The sequence below is a fragment of the Juglans microcarpa x Juglans regia genome, chromosome 6D, assembly GCF_004785595.1.
Source record: "Juglans microcarpa x Juglans regia isolate MS1-56 chromosome 6D, Jm3101_v1.0, whole genome shotgun sequence".
Lineage (NCBI taxonomy): Eukaryota > Viridiplantae > Streptophyta > Magnoliopsida > Fagales > Juglandaceae > Juglans > Juglans microcarpa x Juglans regia.
In genome coordinates, this window is record NC_054604.1 from 2,273,567 (window position 1) to 2,298,496 (window position 24,930).

General features: G+C 35.2%; 2 protein-coding genes and 1 pseudogene across 5 annotated transcripts; 1 reads left to right on the plus strand and 2 right to left on the minus strand.

Annotated features, from left to right (window-relative positions):
* The first annotated feature begins 2,244 nt into the window (after positions 1-2,244).
* On the plus strand, positions 2,245-4,636 carry LOC121235210 (pentatricopeptide repeat-containing protein At2g29760, chloroplastic-like). Its single transcript, XM_041131508.1, has one exon. It carries the CDS (start codon positions 2,326-2,328, stop codon positions 4,408-4,410), a length of 2,085 nt encoding a protein of 694 aa, XP_040987442.1. The 5' UTR covers positions 2,245-2,325; the 3' UTR covers positions 4,411-4,636.
* A 524-nt stretch (positions 4,637-5,160) lies between these two features.
* Positions 5,161-8,164, minus strand: LOC121235211 (annotated as a pseudogene).
* Positions 8,165-9,050: 886 nt separating this feature from the next.
* On the minus strand, positions 9,051-24,277 carry LOC121235102 (protein JOKA2). 4 transcript variants are annotated; one of them, XM_041131337.1, is made up of 9 exons: positions 24,125-24,277; positions 23,504-23,762; positions 20,311-20,421; positions 11,063-12,192; positions 10,844-10,967; positions 10,497-10,754; positions 10,212-10,361; positions 9,522-10,091; positions 9,051-9,349 (listed from the first exon to the last, which is right to left on the minus strand). In XM_041131337.1, exons 3-9 carry the CDS (start codon positions 20,350-20,352, stop codon positions 9,248-9,250), a joined length of 2,376 nt encoding a protein of 791 aa, XP_040987271.1. In that variant the 5' UTR covers positions 20,353-20,421; positions 23,504-23,762; positions 24,125-24,277; the 3' UTR covers positions 9,051-9,247. The 4 variants fall into 4 exon arrangements, with proteins under 4 accessions (XP_040987271.1, XP_040987274.1, XP_040987273.1 ...); XM_041131340.1 differs by lacking the exons at positions 20,311-20,421; positions 23,504-23,762; positions 24,125-24,277 and adding exons at positions 13,212-13,306; positions 13,418-13,575; XM_041131339.1 differs by lacking the exons at positions 20,311-20,421; positions 23,504-23,762; positions 24,125-24,277 and adding exons at positions 13,212-13,306; positions 13,403-13,562.
* Between the last annotated feature and the right edge of the window lie 653 nt (positions 24,278-24,930).

Genomic DNA, 24,930 nt, shown 5'->3' on the forward strand with positions numbered 1-24,930 from the left:
TAGCTAAAGGGAATCCAGAAATTATTTCCCTTAACTGTGAGTGTTCTACCTCTTGCTAGGGGTTGAGTTATATCCATATGGATTTGAACTCTCAAGAACTTCTCCCAACCACTTCCATCTTCCTGCACATCTACCTTCTCCACCCTTCCCACCGTATCCTCTATTTGCCTTCCTTTTTTTTTCTGTCATGCATGACAATGGTAAGTTGTGAAGTCTCACCCAAAAACTCTCTGTGTGGAACTCTATTTGTTTGAGATGAGTGTTCCCATCAAACTCTTTTAGGACCAGTAGCTGATTGTCAAACAGCCATGGTCTTCTCGACCATACTCTTTGATTGTCAGTAATATTATCAAACACAATATCGAAGACATTTAGACTCACCTCAGTAAACAGAGCTTCCTTACTGATTCTCCAAATTCTTCCTAGCGTAGTTTCCATCATTTCTTTGTTGATCAGCCTTGTCGAACAGAGTTTCGCCATTAAAGTCCTTTGTTCCTTCAACTTCAACTCCTCTGGTACATCATCATCAATCACAATCTCCTTACTTTCCTTCTCAAGCAGCCTCAACTCCTTCCATTTTTCCTCCAAATCCTCCATTCTTTAGTAACAGGCACTAGAGTTTTCATTGAAAATGGCGTCTCCTGGTTGATTTTCACTCCTTCCGTCGTAGTTTCCGTACTCTTTTGACACCTGACGGCAGTTGTCAGCCAAAGCAAACTTTCTCGCACAGCGGGGACCACCTCCAGAATTCCTTTCCTGCCGTTATAACCGCTTCCCACGTTCCACTCACATACTCACCACTCCACCTCTTTTTAGAGAGAAAAATAGAGGATACTAAATGCTTGGACTATAGTTACAGCTATAGCCTATAGTATAGAATTGGTGCATGTGGGCCCCGTACGTCCAAAAAGAATGTGTTATAATTTAATACCCTTATCCCAACTGGCCAAAAAACAAGAGTTTATAATTTATGGTAAAATGAAATACGTACTCCTTATACTTTATATCTGTGTGGTGGTATGTATGTCTTAGTTATCGTTTGTTTTTACAAATAAAATAAAATAAGATGAGTTTAATTGAGATTAAAATTAAAAATTAAATAAAATACTATTTTAATATTATTTTTATTTTAAAATTTAAAAAAATTGAATTATTTATTTTATTTTATGTATAAATTTAAAAAAATTATAATAATTAAATGAGATGAGAATAGATGAATTGAGAAGAATTGTGAAAACGAACGAGACCTTAGTATGTCTTTAGTCACTCTTCTTTTTTTTCTTATTATTATTACTTTTTTTTTTAAAACTGATAGCTAACTTAATTTGTATATTGATTTTGTTTTATGTATTCAAATTTTTTGTATAAAATAGTAAGCAAATTTTTCTAGATTATTACCGCACATAAATAAATAAATAATTAATTAATTTTTATTTATTAAAAAAAAAATCGGGTCGGGTCGGAATACCCCGATTTTCCGACTTTCTTTTTCGGGTCAGTTAATTGGCCAAACGGCTGAACGAAATTCTACATGATCGGGACCGATCGAAAGTATGCCTTTTCGGGTCGGGTTGGATGTATAGTTGTTCTTACAGCACAAAAGCAAACCAGATTATTACAACACAGAAACATAAAGCACAGAAACTAAAAGCTAATAAGTTACAATCGGTGGGTCTTTGCCACTTGGGAATTCCAGCAAACAGGTGAAAGCTAAGAATCCGTGCTAAATATATTATTAATGCAATCAATTGGTAAAAAATATATTTATATTTTAGATTTTTGTTTGTGATTATTCATATATATTAAAAAATGATAGATATATAATTATTTTATAATATTTTAAATAAATAACATTACTTTATATAAATATCCTACTTTAAAATATAATTGTATAAAAGATTACTTGTATAGTACTCTTATATATATTATCGAGTAATTGAACTCTAAACAAACTACGTTCCTAAAGACTGATTTTTGAACTCGGTTCCTTGACTGAATTGAGTTCAGTTGAATTCGGTTCAAATTTAAATATCTTCTAATATCTAACCACTTAATTATCAAATCATTAAATTCATTCTAACTTAAATTTTTTTTTATACATTGGACTTATAATCTTTTTTAACTTTTTATAAATAAATTTAAATTTATCTTAATATTCAAACACATAAATGAACCTTATAGAATTTATTCTATAATCTCAATTTATTATTTTTCATTGAATATTCAGCTCAACATCCAAGTTATATTCAGTTTGATTGTTTAAGAACCGATTGTACTATAAGCGAACCCAGTTCGACTGCTTTCCATGCGAAGCACAGCGGCAAAATGCCCTGTACACTTTCTGTCTTTCCCGCCATAACCGCCATTCCCCAGTTCCCGGAAAATCCAAGAGCGCTGATACTAGAACAATGCAAAACCACCAAAGACATCAACCAAATCCATGCCCACCTTCTCAAAACACGCCTCGTCCTTAACCCGGCAGTTGCTGAAAACCTCCTCGAATCTACCGCCATTCTTCTCCCCAACACCATGGACTATGCTCTCTCGATTTTCGGAGAAATGGACGAACCCGACTCGTCGGCTTATAACATCATCATTAGGGGCCTAACGTATAAGCAATCCCCTCATGAGGCTGTACTTATGTTCAAAACAATGCTCGAAAACTCGGTAGAACCCAATGAGTTTACTTTTCCTAGCATCTTAAAGGCTTGCTCTAGATTAAGAGCACTGAGGGAAGGTGAACAAGTCCATGCGCACTTTGTGAAATGCGGGTTTGGATCTAATGGTTATGTTGAGAACACCTTGATTCACATGTATGCAAATTGCGGTAGAGTTGAGGTTGCTCGTCGGGTGTTTGATGGAATGTTGACGAGGGATGTTGTTGCGTGGAATTCGATGTTTGCTGGGTACACGAAAAGCGAGTGTTGGGGGGAGGTTTTGAAGTTATTCTGTAGAATGCGAGAATCGGATGTTAGCTTTGATGAGGTTACGATGATTAGTGTTCTGACAGCGTGTGGGAGGTTGGCTGATTTGGAATTAGGGGAGTGGATTAGTGAGCATATAGAGGCAAATGGACTACAGAAAAACCTTCCTTTGATGACTTCTCTTGTTGATATGTACGCAAAATGTGGCGAAGTGGATACTGCACGAAGGTTGTTTGACCGGATGGGTCAAAGAGATGTTGTGGCATGGAGTGCCATGATTTCTGGATATAGCCAAGCAAATAGATGTAGAGAGGCTCTCGATCTGTTTCACGAAATGCAACAAAAGGCCAATGTGGAGCCCAATGAGGTCACCATGGTCAGTGTTCTTGATGCTTGTGCCGTCCTTGGAGCTTTTGATACTGGTAAATGGGCTCATTCCTATATAAAGAAGAAGAAAATGAAACTCACTGTTAACCTTGGAACTGCACTGATAGATTTCTATGCAAAATGTGGGTCCGTAGACAGTTCTATTGAAGTATTTACAAACATGGATACGAAAAATGTATATACATGGACAGCATTAATTCAAAGTCTTGCCAGTAATGGACAGGGGAAAAGGGCTCTTGATTTCTTCTATATGATGCGGGGAAAGAATATTGAACCAAATGATGTAACTTTCATTGCTGCTCTTGCTGCTTGCAGCCATGCAGGTCTGGTTGATGAGGGTCGAAGTCTTTTCTTCAGCATGACTAAAGACTTTGGCATTGAGCCAAGAATTGAGCACTATGGTTGTATGGTAGATATTCTTGGTCGAATGGGATTGATAGAAGAGGCATATCAGTTTATAAAGAACATGCCCATCCAACCCAATGCTGTTGTTTGGAGAACACTATTGGCTTCATGCAGGGTTCATAAAAATGTTGAAATTGGAGAAGAATCATTCAGGCACATAACCAGATTGGAGCCTCCTCATAGTGGGGATTACATACTTCTATCAAATATTTATGCAGTGATTGGTCGACGTGAGGATGCACTGAGGGTGAGGAGTCAGATGAGGCAGCAGAGAATTAAAAAGGCACCAGGTTGTAGCTTGATCGAGATAAATGGAGTAGTTCATGAATTTTTATCGGAAGATGATGGACATCTTGATTTTAAGGAGATATATAGCACAATCGAAGACATGATGAAACAGATAAAGTCAGCGGGTTATGAGCCTAACCCAGCAGATGCAAGACTGGATGCTGAGGAAGATTATCAGGAAGCTTCAGTCTCTCACCATAGTGAGAAGTTGGCCATTGCCTTTGGTCTTATCAGAACTCCACCCGGAACTACAATCCGAATATCAAAGAATCTTAGAGTATGTACAGACTGCCACAATGCCACAAAGATAATCTCAAGGGTCTATAATAGAGAAATCATAGTTAGGGATCGGAATCGCTTCCATCATTTCAAAGACGGATCTTGTTCTTGCAACGACTACTGGTAAACCCCACACTCTAGATACATTGCACGACTTATTAAAGAAAACTTTCCCAATTGTAGAACAAAGAGAATAAAGAGATCTATTGTCAACCTCATAATGGGTGTGAGCTTGACTTGGAGATTTTGTAAAAAAAGAAAGCAATGCGATTTCGTTCGTCCAACAATCTTCAGAACCACTGATTGAGGATTATTTAGCTTAATCCTAATAATAAGATATAAATCTTGTTCGCGTGGGCTGTTGTCACATGGATATGTCTGAATCTTTCATATAGTTGCTGTGTAAGAAAATCTTTTGGCACTCTTATTAAAAATACTTATTGCAGTGTAATTCTATTTTACATGGCAACTATTAAGCAACCCGTATGGATTCATGTCTGTGCCAAATAGGTTACGTGAGAAGAAAGGAAATGATGAGGAATAACAGACTCCTAAATCTGCATGAACAATGTGCCTTGCATCAAGAGCGTCTTTCCTTTCTAAACAAAGAATTGGAATTTGATAATTGACCCCAAATCCAAAGTATAAACTATTAGTTGCAGTACTAGAGAAATAGATCTATGTACTCGAGGCCAAGATCCTTCTGTGTTTGGTAAACTCAACATCAGCATTAAAAGATAAAAGGTGGGAGTAATCTGACAACAAAACTGAACTTCAATGGAAGTAAAGCGATCAATTTCAGCATCTACTATGTCAAATGTACCTGTGAGAGTAGAACCTATTATTTACTGAGCTTCCCTTGTGCCACGGGAAAAGATGGCTTCCTATTCAGGGGTTAATAACACTGATTGAAGCATAAGAAGAAGCCTTTTGGCTTGTCTTCCATCATCGCTTTAGGTGTGTCCCCCGTGTCATCGCGTATTGGAATCAAAGACGTTGTACCAGGAGAGTCAGGTGGCAAAACAGTGTTCTCTGACAAGAAAATTCGAGGAGGAACAGAGGGTTCTGAAGGAGAAATGGTGTAGAGATAGTTTAGTAGCATTTGGATTATTTGGCTGAAATTCGGCCGAGCATTTGGGTCCTCCTGCCAGCATGAAGTTATAATTGTAGCCAATTCCTCCGGGAGGTCCTTGGCACTAGGCCCTACATTCTGAAATGGCAAAGTACCCCTTAAAGTTATCGGCTAGATTTAACAGTGCCTAAGGGGCTTCGGTAAAACTACTGCAATTCTCAAAGTTACAACATGAAAATATAACAAACAGATGGGGAATGTGTCTTTTACTTTAAAAGCAGCTGCATAAGCTGCCTGGAGATTTGACATTCCCTCAAAAGGCATTTGTTGTGTAGAAGCTCCCATAACACAATTGCAAAGCTATTGGCATCCACCTTATGGTTATAATGTTTCTTTTCTCCCTGCCTTAATCTAACAGTACTGTACAACTGCCACCAATACATGCAAGAAAGCAAATCCTTATTCGTAAAATGAGAAATAGGTGAAGGGGAAGTGGAAAACAAAACCATGCCTTTCTTACTGAACTACCTCTGGAGCCATCCAACGGTATGTCCCAGTTTCAGCAGTCATCATCTCTGTTAACGACTCTTCTCTAGCTAAACCAAAATCTGCCAGTTTAACAGTTTTATGGTCTGCAGTCTGAGTAAGTTTTCTGCACAACCAAACGCTATTGGCTTATGTTAAAGAACTCGAATGATGATAATTTGGCAAGAAAAGGTCAATACAGCATATTAGCTCCAAAAGTTCAAAAGTAGAGCAATACAGATTGGACACGAAGATATTTTGATTAGTTGAGAGCTAAACCATGAAATTGCATTGACAAAAACCTCTTTATGAAACCAACGAAAATCTGCAAGTATGATTACAATACAATCAAGTAGTTAAGTTATTTGTAAGAGCCTGAATACGCAATTGTATACAGAAAATCGCGTGGGGTTCAATATTGATGTAGAGGAGCATTAAAGGATAAAACATGGGAATGAAAAGATTACCAGGTTTCAAATCACGGTGTATGATCCCATGAGAGTGCAAGCATTCCATAGCACGAGCAATATCGAGTGCAAACTCAACAGCAACACTTCTGTCCAAGCACCCAGGCCTCATGTTCAGCAAGTACTTACGTAATGTACCTCCCCATAAAAGCTCAGTTACTATCACCATTACAGGCTCCTTGCAAGCACCAATAAACTGTCGACACAAAGTTTGATATTTTTTTTAGAGAAAAAGTATTTGCAATGGTGAATTGTGCAACCGTTGCGTAATCGTTTTGAAAAAAGTGAATAAAATATAAGATCTACATGAAAAAAATTAATTTTTTATAGTGGACCTCACTCTTTTTCGAAATGATTACACGTCATTTACGCACTTCATGATGTATGTAGAATTATTATTTTTTTTTATAAGATTTTATACATACGAGATTATAAAGCTTTCTAATCAAATCCAACCTTCACTAGGTTGTTATGCTGAACTCTGGACATCATTTCAACTTCTCTTGCAAATTGTGCTTCTCTCTTGGCAATGTCCTCTGGAGTTTCTCCTTTATAAATCATTTTGATAGCAACAGTCTGGTTTTTGCATCTGAAGAGAACCCAATAACCAATATCTAGACAGTGAGCAGGTACTTGCGGCTTAACCATACACACTTGCAATATATTGATTTCTGAGTGATTACTAAAGCACAATTCAATGCGAGTGTAACCACTCCCTTCAAAATAAGGAATTCAAAATACCATAACAGATTGAACTATTAACAGCACCTTCTAAACATTACCAAGATAATAGAAATCTATATTGTGATTACTTAAATCCACTGATTACCTAAAGTTGCATATGCAGTAAACGGCAGAAAATAAGAGAGAAAGGATTCATTTCACAAAACCTATGCAAGCATTTTGCAGAACTAAATTATAGGTCTCTGAACCACGCCTGAGGAAAGGCATTGCCCAGAGGTCAAATTCTCCAGACCAAATAACTACGAAGAATCGAAGTCAAGAAAAGCTTTAAACTTACTTTCCCTCGTACACTTTAGCATGAGCTCCCTCTCGAATTTTAGGCCCAACAAATAGATGGTTGGGATCAATAAGCCATTTTGCATCCAATATGAACTCATCTGGTGAGTAGATCCTACTCCCAGATTCCATCCTCTCAGAACAGAAATGAACTTAACATCAATATCTACCGGCGAACTCTAACACATATCAGAAGATTCAGAACTCGAAATTGAAATGAAAGCGTCGAAAAACCGGTTAGCACAGAGAGTGAATGGATAGCTGACACTACACAAGACATGCCCTGTGGTACTCTGATACTTTCTGCTGCTCATAACCACATATCAACAAGAGTTCTGCTATAATCTGATGCCTTATATCTCCTAGAGGAGGCAAAAGCAGATAGGCCCACGTGCAACAGAGAGAGAAAACAGAAAAAGATAGTCCCATGTGTGTGACACTAAACACGAAAACAAAGCTCAAAGCCCAAAGAGATTTCTTGAAAATGCATGGGGAAAAGAGAGGAATTCCCAGAAAGGAAAACAGGGGATGAAAACCAATCAACAAAAACTCAGTATGTGAAGAATAATCGAAATCCTATTGACCCATTATAGACGTTAATTAAATGGAATAATGGATTTTCGGCTAATTAAATATTTCTAGGTTCAGAGCTTCACTCCTGATCTGCAGACAAAATCATGAAAAAGACAAGTCTTTGTCCAGCAAAAGAATTTAGAGAGATAGAGATAGAGTTGTGCCTATTGCAATAAAGACTGTGGTAGCCTACAAGAAGCCAAAAAAAAAAAAAAAAAAAAAAAAAAAAGGCCCCCTGCCATAGATTAATCAAAAGCACATGGAAGCTGATCTCGTCAACATGGGCAATAAGAAATGCCTGGAGTAGTTTATTATTTTGGTAAAGATACACACATCACTTTTTTAAACACAATTTATAATCTATAAATGCAATTATACCACTTTATTAAAAATAAATTTTAATGTTATAAGTTATCCTAAAAATTTTATAGTCATACACTATAGTTGATATTTTAATTTTATAAGTTAGGAAGTTGATATTAACTTTAAAATTCCAATAATAATAATAATAGCCAGATGTATCTCTCCTCATCTATTAACAAATGTACAGAGAACTTGATGAAAAATAAATGTGCAAAGAACTTAACCTCCTTTTTAAGAAAAGCAAAAGAGTTCTAGTTTTTTGCGAGGACTGGGAATCAATTTTAGTTCATGAAATCAAAACGTGACCATTCAATTATCCCCATCAATATCATATGGCTTGTCAAGTTAGGAACGGACGAAACCAAAAATACCTTTTGCCTCTTTTTATCTTTTGGAAGTTACGAGGCTTATGTTTTTTTTATTTATTAAATTAACTCTATAAATTTAGCTTTCCAATAAATAAGGATAATACAATTTCGCAGGGCGGTGAATGCGAGTCATAAGCAGAGAACATCTGACATCAGGTATAATGTGTGTGTGTATATATATATATATATATATAAAATTCTAAATATAAATTTTATATTCTGCATTCTATTTAAAAATATATAATTTTACCTTTTTATCATGAATATAAAAAAAATAAAATAACATATTTTTAAATAATGTACAAAATACATCGACTATATAAAACACAAAGGCTATTGTAGAATAAGGGCAGGTGGCTCCTCCCAAGTGTCTGACATATCCAGTAAACGACCAAGCATTACATATATATATATATATTTACAAAATATTTCATTACAGCATAATGTTCCTGATTCTGCAGCGCACACACTATGATCAAGTTCCCTTCAAGAAAAAGCAAGCCATCCAATCCCACTGGATCGGTACATTTATTTCAAGTTTATTTATATGGGAAAATAGCAGTCAACTCGAGCTTTTTAAGCCCTCCTCTCCCCACTCATGAGATCCATCACAACACGCTTGATACTTCCATTGTTCTTCATTAGCAGCCTCTTGTTCGTTTCATCATCACGAAATCCCTGCAGCCACACATAACATTACCCAACAATTTTAACCACCCCTCTGAGGCTGTCTGCTATATAATTCAATCCAAGGCTGGAAACAAGGCAAATAAAACAGCAATAATAATAACCTAAAGAAGAAGAAAAGCCAACATTGAAAGCTTTGTTATGCTTTCTAAAGAAAACTTACCATCTCCCGCAGCTCTTCTAGGATTGGATCCCACTCCGAAACACCACAGAGATCATCCACAGACTTCTCCAGATTGTACTCGTTCATCCTCAAGATTTCCTTGTTCAGATCAACCTGCTTGAAACCCATCTCCTCGAGTTCCTTAAGAAGGGTCTCCTCAACAGCATTCTTTACAGTGACCCCTTGAGCTGAAGCCATTAGATCCACAACTTTGAACGGCACCTGGGTGGGTGCAGAAGGAGTGTCGGATTGTGCATGGCTTGGTGCTCCAGGGGCATTGGATGGTGCCTGGTTGGGTGCTGCCAGAGCAACGTCAGAGACGTCAATAATGGGATATGACACTGCCTCTTGTGTTGCAGATGAAGAAGAGATGCCATTGCCAACCAGTAACGTATCATTTATTGGAAAGTTCAGATCATGGTCCTTAGGCAGCGGCTCATCAACCACTGGTTTTACAGGTTCTGTGGTTGTGTTTGAGAGACCAGACTGGAGAAGCTCACCATTTGCATCTATAATTTCAAGAACACCATCGGGGGACAGATTCAGGTTCAAGCCTTCTGGTTTATCAACCTGAATTTATGAATGTATAAGCACAGATTATTTATGATGATTTAAGCACAGATTATAGAGAATTAGATTATCATGGCATATATTCAGAAAACAAGATGGGTGCATGTAATGCTAGCCTACCTGGATCATAACCCAAATACGTTGCCCAAACATTTGATGGGATGGGGAAGCCATTTTCCAGATTGAAGTATATCGACCAGGAGATGCAGGTGCAGTGAGATCAACTGCAATGTCGAGCTCCTGGCCCACAGGCACACCATTCTCAGGAACCTGGCAACGAATTGAGAAAGGTGAATAAGGAAGAATAATAACATCCAATACTCAAGAAAGACGCCAGACTAAAAAAAAAAAAAAAATAGGCATGAACATGATAAGAAAACTAGAATATTGTGAAAAATAGCTCACCTCTATCTCAACAGAAAATGCATTACTTAATCTGTCTCCCTCAATCCAGACAAGTTGTGTCCCACGAGGCCAAACTGCACTGCCATTGTTGCGCATCTTCCAAATCTTAGTAAATGGGGTAGATGGGGCCATCACAGTACCATCCATCACATTAACATCCAAAATGAAGCGACTATCTAGCTTTGGGTTAGACAGATTAAATATATCTGGCGTAGCAACCCAGGGAGAACCCATCTGAGAATCCATCTGAGAATCCATCTGAGAATTTAAATATACACGGAAGACTACAAATCAGTACACAAACGAGATACAAAGAGCAGCACGACAGATACAAGGAAGCTACATACTTGCTCCCATATGTCATTGAAGGACCGTGGAATCCTACAAGACATAGGGCGGTCCATTCTCCAGTAATCAGTCTCGTTGCCCATTTCTGAGAAGCAAATACTGCAAAGATCATAGTTGGATTTTCTGCAACAGAATATTTAAAATTAGTTTTTACGATGATGAGTCTCGAGAAATAAATCGTTTAACAGGTTAACAACAGAGCTAAATAAATTTCTTACACTTTAGACTTGTATCGTGGTCCAGTAATGGGATGAACTCCACAACCATCACATTGTACACCCTTGTGGAAAATACCTCCCACGGGCGGAGTACTTCTATGGCTCCTTTTAGATGGGTGGTGAGGATGGTATCCAAAAAAAGGCACTGCTAAATCATTTCCTATGGTCGTCCCAGCAAATGGACACTCATTGAAAGGAACCCGTCGCAAATTCGTAGGGTGGGTAGGCCTTGCAGGAACAGATGAACTTGCATTTGCAACACAACCAGATGACTTCCCTTTGCTGTCCTTTTTAGCATTCTTCTTAGCACTCTTCCTGTCCTCTCCAACAGGAACATCAGATGCAAAGGATCCAACTTTTACAGTTACCAACGGATTTGAATCAGTGGGAGGTAGATTCAAATCAACAGACTTGAGGAGAGGGGTCACCGGTGCCCCAACACCTCTGTTTACATTTTCAGTGTTCGCCCGATGACTGTTTTCGGCTGCTGAGTCAACAAGCATGGACTTTGGCATCATCTCAGCCATCTCTCCGTCCTTTGAAGCACTTGAACCACCAGCAACATTCTGTGTGCTTGAGCCTGCACCACCATTAGAGTGTGAATCCAGATTCAGTTGGGATTGTGCCATCTTCGATATAAAGTCAACTAGCTCAAGAAGCATAGGACCAGCAGCAGCTTTAGAAGAGGCAGCTTTAGAAACAATGTCGAGCGAAAGCTTTGAAAGTGCTTCATGTAGCTTAAGTGCTTCGCGTGGTAGTTGTGGCACAGATTTTAATACCTCAGTAAAATCTGTTTTTTTAGTCCGAGATGGAGGCAGGACTCGAGGAGATCTTAATGGGGTAGAATTTTCACTCGATCGAGCGGACGAGTTGACACCTTTGTCGTTGCTCAGTTGTACATCGATCCTCAAGACTTTCAGGCGCTGTTTCACCACATCATGCAGATCTTCGTCATCAGCAAGAGTTACAACATCACCATCTTCATCAACATAAGTCAGGGTAAAGTCAGCATCAGCAGGGAAATTGAAGAAACTAAGTATCTTCCCCCTCAACACAGCCATGTCAAGATCTAGTTTTTCATCTTCATTAATAAAAGCTCTGATCCGCTTAAGAGTATCTCCAAATTTAACCTGTACAGGCACGAGTCCACAACTGGTTACCAAAGTTTCCAGTACCTTTTTAAGATTACGAGCCTTCAACCCGCAATATTTACATTTGAAAGGTACACGAACAAAGAAAAAAAATGCTTGAAATTCTCACGCCTATTTGATAGCACAAAATTCAAATAAATAACCACGCCAACGCAGAAATCACATGAGCAACTTTTCCACACATCTCAGTTAATTTTTTATCGGTAAGATTGCACATGAACATTTCAGTTAAATACACCGACTTGTATCTATCTCACAACTGTATCTACTAAAGAGACAAATTTAACTATATCTAGTGAAATGAAACCACTTCCATCAGGTGCAGACGTCAATCGCAAACCAATTCTATTTTGCAACTATTTTCATTTGGTGTCAACAGCATATCATCAGGAAGATCCAAGCATTCAGCGTTCCATGAAGCACGCCCTTTCAGCAGCAAATCATCCAAATATATAGAAAGATACAGTTTAAGGAAAAGAATTCAAGGTCCAAGTGTCTATATTACTGCCAGAAGATCAGGACAATGGGACCTCTCCTAAATTGATTGCAGCACTACTACAATCCCCAACTCGTAAAACTAGAATACAATAGAACTGAATAAAGAAAAAATAATAACCCCTTCTCTATAAATGGAAATCTATTAAATTCAGCCCTAAATTTAGAAAATCATAAACATTTTTTTATCGGTACCATAACCATTTTTACTGGTCAACAAAAAAAAAAATCGTATTTTCATTTGGAGGTCAACAGAAAACTGTCCTACGTTTTCACGGGGACCAAACAGAACATAATAGTGTCACAAGCGAGAAAACTCGAGAATCGGCCTATCGAACTGTATTCACAATCAAACACTATCACACCGGCCAAACAGACAGATAAAAACCCATAGCCACAAACCTAGAATAAACCCCTCTCATTTTCGCAACATCGTTGCAGCAACCTAAAACTGAATTAAACTAATAAGCAAAACAAAATCTTGTAAAAAAAAAAAATAGTACCTTGATCACCAGCGTCTCCTCCTTAGCCTCCATAGCACAGAAACAGCGTCCTGTTAAGCCGGAAGGATCTATTACCTCTCAATCTTTCGCCAACCCTGATCAGAAAAAATCAAAGAAAAGTTCAATAATCGTACGAATTCCAAGCGATTTACGGTAATAGAAGCTGAAAACACAGAAATTTCGAGGGTTACAGTGGACACAGACACAATTGACTCTCTCTCTCTCTCTCTCTCTCTCTCTCTCTCTCGCTTGCTCGCGCGCTGAAATGGCTCCAAGCTTTTGCTACAAGACAGTGATTTGCGTTTCTGTACGCTCAGTTTTATAGAAGTTTTCGGTGACTTGGGCGATAAGAAAAATTTCTTTTTCTTTTCCATTTATTTTATTTGTAGGGAGCTTTATCTTAGCGGAAAAGAAAACTGGTCCAGTGGGACCATTCATGCGTGGCGGGACGCCATTGGCTTAAATCCGTATGTAGTTTCCATTGTGCCACGTTTTCAGGTGCAGTGTTCGTAAGGTGGAGTTGAGTGTGTTGGATCTAAATGCCACATAGATAGTGTCGCCAAATGAATAGTCGTAGCATTGCCATTAGAGATATCATCGAGATCTGAGAGGGAACATCCGACGGTTGAAAAGGAAAGTTCTAGCATTTTGGTACAGTTTTGACTCTTTGTTTGCCTTGTGAGAAAATTTAGAAGTCTCGAGAAAATTCACGAAGGAAATAAGCATATCTTTAATGTTTGAAAACTTTTGGGAGATATTTTTATGAATAAATAGATTATGAAATTGAATAAATAGATTGCAATAATTGCTTGAATAAAATCGTGGTGACTTTTTTTTATGAAAATTGTTTTAATTTTTTTCTTTGTAGAAACTGAATAGATGAGATGTGATTTTAGGAAAATCTTATACGAATTAACAGATGATAACATTGAAATTAAAATGTTTTCTTGAAAAATGTGAAACCTTTCAATGTCAGAATGAATCATTGAAAGCTAAATAAACTTTACTATACCATCACTATTCATTGCTTTGTGGTCTAATTAGAATATAAATAAATATATTAAGTATATATTATAAGAGTAATGATTCTATACCTTCTAATTTATATCATTATTTACCTCTTTTAACGTGGCACCATATTAGATGACTTATTAAAACATTAAAAAATATATATTTAAAATAAAATGGAGCTCAAAAATATAAAAAAAGAAAGATTAAAATCTTAAATTTTCTCTACTTTTTTATTTTTTTGTTTTTAGCTTTTATTTTTTAATTTTTAAATACGCCATGTGACACATTCTAGTGCTACACTAAGAGAGAAAATTGAATTATATAATTTAGGAGGCATGATAATATATCGAATCAACTCACTTGAATATTGAAGTGAGTTGAGTTGAGATAATAAAATATTATTATAATATTATTATTATTTTGAGATTTGAAAAAGTTGAATTATTTATTATATTTTGTGTTGAAATTTTAAAAAATTATAATAATGAGTTGAGATGAATTGAGAGGAATTAAGCATTCAAACGAAACTTTGTTTGGTGATAAAAGATACCATCCCAATGAAATTAAAGTGAGATATATCTGAAATATCCAAGCATCACAATTTTTTTTTTTTTAAATTACTATTATTCTTATAATTAACTTTAAAATAAAAATTTGAAAAAAAATTGTCTACTTATTACCCAAACCATCTATCGAAGGCCAGTGCGTGGCTTGGCCATCTCTATGCTCAGAAAGGTGTTCACCCTACCCCTAGAATCTATTTTCAAGAGTGGCATGAGCACTCCCATGGCCATCAATGGACTGGACCACCCCCTACAATGCCATTGCTTGGCTGGTCCAGCCATCCGGTGGATTTTTACGATTGAATAGCAACCAAAAGTTGCGGTCAACCTGTCAATATAATTGTTTTTAAAAAAAAAATGATGGAAATGGAGTTTTAAGAATTTTATATATATGAAGGTCACGAAGCAACATCCTTAGCTAAAACAATCCTGCAGTGACCATGTTAAAGTGATCTATATTGAGCTTTAGTGCTAGTTGTTTCTGAGTCACTAAATGCATGTAATTGTAGAGAACCTTTATAAAAAAAAAGTTGTCCTTGATCATTAGTACCTTTGAGGTACCTAAGTCCCTTTTAGCATTTATTCAGTGAGTGGCGGAGGGATTGTGCATGAATTAGCACAACTGATTGATGAAGAATGCAATGTCGATTGCAATATTGTAATTCTCCAACCAAATGAGATATTCAATAGCATTTTCAAAAGGATCTCCATTATATTGAGAGTTTGGACCCAGCAGGCCGGGGAGTTTTAACGAGCTTGGCGCCGCGCCCATCATCTTGGCTTTATCAAGAACTTCAACAACATACTTGGGTTGAGATAAATAAACTCCTTCATTAGTGTGATAAATCTAAAATCCCAAGAGAAAAAAACTCAAGGGCTTGAGGTCCTTTATGGCAAAAGTTTACCTCAAACTTGAAACTAGATTAGGGATGATACACATGTTATTACTTGTTGCTATGATATCATAAATGTAAATTAAGAAGAACATGTGAACAATAGATTAATAAAAGATTAAAAAAAAAAAAGTAGTCCATTTTAGACTCAATGAATCCAATGCTGAGAAGATTGCTTGTCAGTTGGTTGAACCAAGCTCTAGGAGCCTGTTTAAGCCCATAAATAGTCTTCTAAAGTTTACATGACAGTGGTGATCTGCAAAACATGACAATTACTCCATAGAAACTTCTTTTTTCAAAAGAACTATGAAGGAAGGCGTTGGACACATCCAATTGCCTTCTGAGCTTGTTGAACTGCACAACAAGATTTAGAACAGTCCTAATGGTTGAAGCTTTGATTACTAGACTAAAAGTATCGATGAAGTCGATTCCGTCCTTTTGCTCAAATCCCTTGGGAACAAACCTAAACTTGAACATGTCAATGCTGCCAACTGCTTGACCTTAAATACCCATTTGTTGGATATTACATTCTTTAGTGGCCTAGTCTGTAATGTTCAATTATGATTGTCTTAAAATGTCTTGACTCATATTGCATAGCCTACTGCCAGTGAGGTTGTTTCATAGCTTGAGAAAATATTTTTGGGGGTAATGTGCAGAGATATTGAATGGAAGGCCTGGAGTAACATATCTTGAACTCAAGAAAGGCATTTGATTTTCTGGACCCATCTTGGGATCGAGTTGAGATGGAGTCTCAACTGGTAGGTTCAATTGCAGAGGATTTTTTGCTTATTTACTCACAGCTCCAGAAATTAAACCCAACTAAAGGATCACCCAAAACTTTATAAGCCAACCACATAGAAGTTCAATCAGACTTGATATATATATGAACCAATTATAAAATCTATTTCCGGGTGTTTCCAAAACGAATAAATTAGTTGAGAAAAAATAAATTCTTACCTCAATGGGGTTGCAGTATATGAGATAAAACATATCTCATGAGCAGTTTAGGTACACCTCAATGATATTTTTTTCTATGCATCTAAATTAAAAATAGAACAACAGCCAACTGCATGCCAAATTGAAGCTGGAGTGAAAGGGTCTGATATATTGTGAGGTGTTTCATGAAAAAGAAAGGCTTTGGTGAAAGTTGCTTTGCTTGTTTTCTTTTCCCAAGAAAACTCAGATTAGATGGACACTCTTGAGATCATTCAAAATGTATGTTGGAGGTTAAAGATGTTCGGATTGAAAGTGAATGTTAAAAGTTTCAAACCTGATCAGATGATTTTTTTTCCATGGCATGACTGACCTTAGGAAGCCTAGACACGATTACTTGAGGGGTGAGTACTATTTCAATGTTTGTTTGCTATATACACTATAGACACTTCGGTTGAGTGAAATTACAAGAATTCTAACTTAAGTAGCATTTTGTCATAATCAGTTTGGAAAGAAGAATTTCAAACAATAGGGAATTTTTTAGTTTTGAGAAATTGTTATTTTTAAGTCATTTTAGATCACTAGGAGTTTGTTTAATTCTTAATATTGTTGCTCTTAGGGCATTTAGTATGATGTCCTTTGAGAATTAGGTAACAATTGAATCAATTTCTTTATGAATAGGTTTGAAATTGATAGGTGAGGTTACCAAGAATGCCCTAAGCCCGAGTAGAGAGTGAAGGAGTAGGAGGCATTTTGCTTAATGGAGAGAACGAAGGCATATTTACTAAAATAATGAAGTAGGATTGTCATCTGTAGTCATAAGCCATTTATATTGCTGATGTAATTCGGGGAAATGATGTGTTTTGGTAAACACCAATCGGCACCGTCTAGATGTAGTTCTTCGTCTATCCCGCAACATTTTCTTCTTTCCTTTTCGTTTCCCGCACTCAAGTTCAGTCCTGTTTTATTAAGCCCCAGGAGTATAAACGCCCCGTTTCACTAAATGACGTGGATATATATCACGTCTGTTGCCTGTGTTCTGCCTGCATTTGCCGACTACATTTAGAGTATGATCGATACTAAATTCATCTCAATTAATTATTATAATTTTTTTAAATTTCAACATAAAATATAATAAATAATTTAACTTTTTTAAATCCCAAAATAATAATAATAATATTAAAAAATAATATTCTAACAATATTTTATCATCTCAACTCAACTCAATTCAACATCTAAATGCAGTCTTAAACTTTTTGTCAATTAAATATGATGAAAATAATCCACTATTTTCTCTTCACGTGACATCAAATTTGAAACATATTAATATAAATAATAAATCATTTCTCAATTATTCAATATCATATAAGAAAATTAAAAAAGATGATTAAAACACTAAAGCGAGTAAGAATATGCAAGTCATTAATATTGTTAACGTAAAAACTTAAACACAATAGCATAAAATCACGAGATTATCTAACAATAAAATACATCACATATTTCATCATGGCATGCTTCATATAAATATAAATATATATATATACATTACATATTATATGGTAAAGAGCCTTCAACTTAAGCCTTCTTCCCGTTCCCACTATGAGATCCATTGCAGCGTGCTCAATAGTCCCTTCGTTTTTGTTCAGCAGCCTCTCGTCCATTTCATTATAATGCATCCTATGCAGGTTACCATACAATCAAAGGTAATAAACATAACTACGAAAACAAAAGCTAATATTGAAAAATTTATCATGCTCTAAAAAAAAAAAAAAAACTTACCCCCCCGTCATCCAAGTCTCCATAAGGCATTCGAAGTTTTGCACCACCAACCACATTCTGTGTAGTTTTTTTATTTTTATTTTTATTTTTTTTGTTCTGTGTAGTTAAGTCTGCACGAGATTGAGTACTTTGCGAATCCAGATTGAGGTAGGATTTTGTCATCTTTGATATAAAATCAGCAAGCTCAACAAGAACAGGACCAGTGATAGCTTTAGAAACTGTATCCTCTGAAATCTTTAAAAGTGCTTCATGTAGTTTAAGTGCTTCACAGATCTGTTGTGGCGGAGATTGTAAACCGTCAGCAATGACTCCGGTTGTGATATTCGGAGATGGATGCTGGACTTGAAGAGAACTAAGTTGGGTAGAAGTACTACTACCACCAGATTGAGCGTAGGAGTTAACATCTTTGTTGTTGCTCAATTGCACATTGATCTTGCCCTGTCTAACCGCCCTTTCCAGATCATTATCACAAATTGTTACCACATCACCATCATAATCAGCATATGTCAGGGTAAAGTCAGCATTGGCAGGGATATTAAATGAACCACGGATTGTCCTCCTCAAACTATCCATCCCAAGTGAATTAGAAATTTCCATGCGCTTTATAATATCTCCAAATTTAACCTGTAGAGCCACAAGTTCACAGTAGGTTACCATTTTTCCTAGCTATTTTAAGATTCCAATATTTGCATTTGAAAGGGCACCTGAATTAAATAGTTGAGATTCTTAGGCCTATTAATAGCACAAAAGACACCAATGCATGAAGTAAATTGTATCGAACGAGAAAAAAGAACCTAACGAATGAAGGAGATCTTAATTCTTGTTTTTATTTATTAATAAATTATTTTATCAATACAACAATTTGAACAATATTTAGGAAGTGTTTTCGTTGACTCTCTATTTTCAATTTTTAACAAAATATGAAATCTGTTATGCCTAACTCATATATAAAAAATTTAAAAAAGGTTAATAACATTCTTAACCTTATAGAGACGAGGAGGTGTTACAATAATCCAACCCATAAAACAAAGCTCAGCCCTTTAGTTAAAATGAGAAAGATGATCAAAACTGGAGTTTTTGTTTAAGAGAGAGAGAGAGAGAGAGAGAGACCCCCAATTTTCCCTTCTTTCTTCCTCATCTACATAGCTACCCAGACTCTCCCTCCCAATTCTCTCTGTAACATCCCAATTCAATTCTTTCCTTTGGTTTCTTCACCTTCTTTTTTGGCAAAATTCCATTCCCTTTCATTATTCTCTTCCCCTTTCCCATTTCTCTCTTCTCTACTTTCATTATTTCCTTGCTGTGATTTCCTTGTGTTAAATTTCCTCAACCATTAGCGCTCAACTCAACAAAAACTACCATCTCTTGTTCTTATCCCAATTCCCAGTTACCTAGAGCGCCTCGCCACTGCTTTGCCCAGTTGAAACAAACATTGCACTACATTGCACTACCACATGACCAATTCTTTCGACAAATCTACACTCTTTCGACCGGAACCCCAGGTAAATCTCCAGTCAGAACATAAGAACGAAGATCCCTTTACTAAAGTTGCTATTAAAGAATCATACCACAGGGGAAGCTAGTGGAAACTTTAAGAAGATAAGAGTTCAGATCTATGCAAGGGACTGAGATGATAATTCTTTTTTCAAGTATATTAAAATTTATTAGAACAAGAAAGTAAACTTAGCCCAAGTAACAGCAAGTATACAAAAGGGAACACTGGTTATAAATCAGGAGCTAAAAAGAGAATCATAAAAACTAATCTCATTGAATACAACAAGATCAAGCCCAAAGGAAGAGAGAGAATCATGAAAACTAATCCATGATAAACACAACAAACCTTCTCATTTTTCCAACCTTCTCTCAGCAACCAAACACAAAACTAAACTAAAAACAGAACAAAAACTAGTAAAAATGCACCTTGATTTCCACCCTGTAATCGAAATCGTCATAATAAGCCATTGCCACGAAACAGCGTCCAGGTGAGACGAAAAGCGGAACTATTAACTCGCAATCCACGAAACGTTAGCCCTGAATAAAAGATAAGAAGAAAGGTTCCAATCTTTGCTTTTCCACCGAAAAGGCTCCAATCCAATGATTCTTTGCATGACAGCAACAACTCCACCCGGCTAGAGCATTAGCATTAGTCTAGAGTATTGATATTGGTCTATACATTTATATATGTAAAATTATCTTTTTTACGTATCTATTTTGTTATTCAAGCAAAACTTTCACATTAACTTATGCATATTTGAGACAAAATAATAATAAAATATTATTATTAATTTTTTTCTAAAATCAATTTTTTATATATATTTTGCAATTAGCATCCACTACATATATTTGACATTAATAATATAAATGCAATAATAAAAAATATAATTTTTTTATATATTATATTAAAAATATAATAATAAAAAAAATATTATAATAATAAAATGAATGTGCAGGTGAAGGTTTGTTGTGTTGTTAAAAGATGGAGAATAGGAAATGATTGTGAGAGAGAGAGTGGAAGGAGAAAGGAATAATCATTAAAATATATTTTATAAAGTGAATAGTAGCCTTTCAAATTTATTAGATAAGTACGGTTCATAGCTAGCTAAATATATGGATATGCATAAGTCAATATAGATGAATTTAGACTCATATTATGCAAATATAACTTTGTATATACATATACATAGATCAATATGGATGCTACCATAACTTTTATATTCGGAAGCTCTCAAATCTCAAATATTCAAGAAATTATCCTTACCTAATTCAAGATATTTAATTTTGTAATTAATTATCATGCATTTTTCTTATCTCATCCCAATGTGATTTTTCAATAAATAAGGATCTATGATTTATGAGTGGTTTGGATTTAGAAATGAGTTGAGATGGTTTGTAAATAGTAGAATAAAAGTTGAATTATTTATTATATTATGTGAGAATTTGAGAAAGTTGTTTTGGGATTTGAAAAAATTGAATTGTTTATTATATTTTGTGTAAAAATTTAAGAAAGTTGAAATAATAAGATGAAATGAATTGAAATGAGTTGAAGTGAATTTTAAATGCAAATAAGCCCTTATATTCCATGTTCATTTTATTGAGAATCTTCATGTGGTTGAAGTGCTTCCCGAAGCTATTGTACGACACATATTTAATTAAAAACTCAGCAACACCGGTTTTGATATTCGATCATAAATGCTGGACTTGAAGGCAACTAATTGAATTTCTAATAGATCATCGAACATATGAGTTAACAGATCCTCAGGACTTTCAGGAGGCGGCGATACCTCACCACAGATAATTTTCATCAAAAAGGGTTACTACGTATATCACCATGATCTTAATTTGTCAATATATATGTAAGGGTAAAGTTAGCATCAATAGGGATGCGGTCGTGTAAAAATATATTTTGATGTAATATTTTCAACATCTTTTTTTAATACATACTTAGTATTTTTGTAATCAATTCTTAATAAGAATTTTTTATTAAGTAAATCACTTTGAAATTTAGATATACATAGTACTATAGATAAAAATTTTTTTTTAATAGTACTATAATTACTCTGTACAGGGTTCTAGATTCTAGAATGGAAGCGAACTATTTGTTCAGAGGAGTCTGGTGAAATAATTTGTTTCAGAATGCCACCATAACCAATATTAGTAGGAATGCCAAGGCACATAAGAGTTTTGACATGTGCATTGATCTGTTTAACAATATTAGTGTGAACTTCTGACCAAGTAGGAGGATTTTTCTGTAGTCATTGAAATAAAGGGCGACATTGTTTCCTCATATCTTAGTAGAGTTCAGCAACATAATTAAGAGAACCAATAAACATTTGTAATTGATTTATGTCTAGAATGACATATGAAAATTTGTTAGCAAATTCAATAGCCCGATTAATGGGTTTGATTTTGTTTTCAGAGATGTCATAACCAAATAATCGAATCTTGGTTTAAAACAATTTGATTTTCTTGACTAAAACAACAAGACCATTTAATCTAATCATATCTACAAACGAATTCAAATGTTTACAGTGTTCATCAATAGGGGTATTGTCTATATTAGTACATCATCAATATAAACAATGGTGAAATGGTAAAGGTTGGAATTATTTTTTGTTTTTTGTTTTTTATTTGAAATTTTGAAAAAGTTGTAATGATTAATTTGAAAAAATTGTCATAATTAGTTTGAAAATTTTGTATTTGAATTATATTTAGGAATAAGATGAGATGAGATGAAATGAAATCAGATAAAAATTTTATGTCTCATTTGAGATCCCAAACAAGCCAGACTTTTTGCCTATTAATATGATGAAAATAATTCACTTTTTTTCTCTTGACGTGACATCAAATTTGAAACATATTAATATAAATAATAAATAATTTCTCAATTATTCAATATCATATCAGAAAATTAAAAAAAAGATGATTAAAACACTAAAGCGAGTAAGAATATCTAAGTCATTAATACTGTTGATGTAAAAACTTAAACACTAGCATAAAATCACGAGATTATCTAACAATATATATATAATACATCACATATTTCATCATGGCATGCTTCATATAAATATAAATATATATATAAATTACATATTATATGGTAAAGAGCCTTCGACTTAAGCCTTCTTCCCGTTCTCACAATGAGATCCATTACAGCTAGCATGCTTAATACTTCCTTCGTTTCTGTTCAGCAATCTCTCGTCCGTTTCATTATCATGCATTCTATGCAGACTGCCATACAATCAAAGTTAGGAAACAAAACTACAAAAACAAAAGCTCATATTGAAAAATTTATCATGCTCTCAAAAAAATAAAAAATAAAAAACTAAAAAACTTACCCTCTTTCAATCCAAGTCTACACGAGATTGAGTACATTGCGAATCCAGAGTGAGGTAGGATTGTGTCATCTTTGATATAAAATCAGCAAGCTCAATAAGAACTGGACCAGTGATAGCTTTAGAAACTATATCCTCTGAAATCTTTAAAAGTCCTTCATGCAGCTTAAGTGCTTCACAGATCTGTTGTGGCACAGATTTTAAACACTCAGCAATGACTCCGGTTTTGATATTCGGACATGGATGCTGGACTTGAAGAGAATTAAGTTGGGTAGAAGTACTACTTCCACCAGATTGAGCGTCGTAGGAGTTAACACCTTTGTTGTTGCTCAATTTGACATAGATCCTGCCCCGTCCCAACGCCTTATTCACATCAATATCATCACAAATTGTTACCACATCACCATCAAAATCAGCATATGTCAGGGTAAAGTCAGCATTGGCAGGGATGTTAAATGAATCACGGATTTTTCCCCTCAAACTAGCCATCCCGGGTTGATCATAAATTTTCACACACTTTAGAGTATCTTCAAATTTAACCTGTAAAGCCACAAGTTCACAACAGGTTACCATTTTTCCTAGCTATTTTTAAGATTCCAATATCCGCATTATTTGAAAGGGCACCTGAATTAAATAGTTGAAATTCCTAGGCCTATTAATAGCACAAAAGACACACCAATGCATGAAGTAACAGCAAGTATACAAAAGGTAACACTGGTTATATATCAGGAGCTAAAAAGAGAATCATAGAAACTAGTCTCATGATTAAATACAAGAAGAAGCCCAAAGGAAGAGAGAAAATCAGTAAAACTAACAACAAACCTTCTCATTTTTCCAACCTTCTCTCGGCACCCAAACACAAAACTAAACTAAAAACAGAACAAAAACTAGTAAAAATGCACCTTGATTTCCACCCTGTCATCCTCAGAGTCATAATAATCCATTATTGCTAAGAAACAGCGCCCAGGTTAGACGAAAAGCGGAACTATTATTACTCGCAATCCACGGAGTACAAAATACAACAGAGATCGGACAAATACAAATGTAGAGGGTTTACTGAGGATACAGGCACAAATGAGTCAATGACTCTCTCTTAAAGTAACCCATTTTCTTTAGGCTACTTAGATAGAGAAACCTTACCGGTAAAGTTAACCGATTGTGTGTGTGTGTTTGTTTTTTGTTTTTTGTTTTTTTTTGTTACTTAATGGTAAAGGAATTTATTATTAGTGAATTATTATTATTATTTTTAAAAAGTTTAAAGATATTTAAAAAATGGTTAAAAGAGAAAAGAAAAAAAAAAGGTGTACTTGCACTTATTGGTATAATGCACGGGCACTATTCTCAGTCTCCCTGGCATTGTGTTTTTTTTTTTTTTTTTATAGATGAGTTGAGATGAGTTGAGATAGTTTGTGAATAGTTGAATAAAAGTTAAATTATTTATTATATTTTATGTAAAAATTTAGAAAAATTGTAATAATGAGATGGAATGAGTTGAGATGAGTTGAGGTGAATTTTGAATGCAAATAAGATAATCTCGTCTAATTTTAAAATCCTAACATCCAAAATACTTTTCAACTTCAAATATTTAACTTTTTTATTTATAAAAATGAAAAGTCAATTCAATCAGAAATTTTGAAAGGAAAATGCTAGTGGAGCCCCAGCTCAAACTTATCACTCATGCATTTTTTTTCATACTTTTTAATTAATT

Excerpts from the sequence above, each read along its gene's own strand:
- LOC121235210 (XM_041131508.1), top strand. The coding sequence starts at position 2,326 with ATGCCCTGTACACTTTCTGTCTTTCCCGCCATAACCGCCATTCCCCAG.
- LOC121235102 (XM_041131337.1), bottom strand. The coding sequence starts at position 20,352 with ATGGCTTATTATGACGATTTCGATTACAGGGTGGAAATCAAG. Across the intron at positions 10,092-10,211 it reads GTATTTGGGTTATGATCCAG|GTTGATAAACCAGAAGGCTT; the intron begins GTAGGCTAGCAT and ends TCATAAATTCAG. Across the intron at positions 9,350-9,521 it reads TAGAAGAGCTGCGGGAGATG|GGATTTCGTGATGATGAAAC; the intron begins GTAAGTTTTCTT and ends GTGTGGCTGCAG.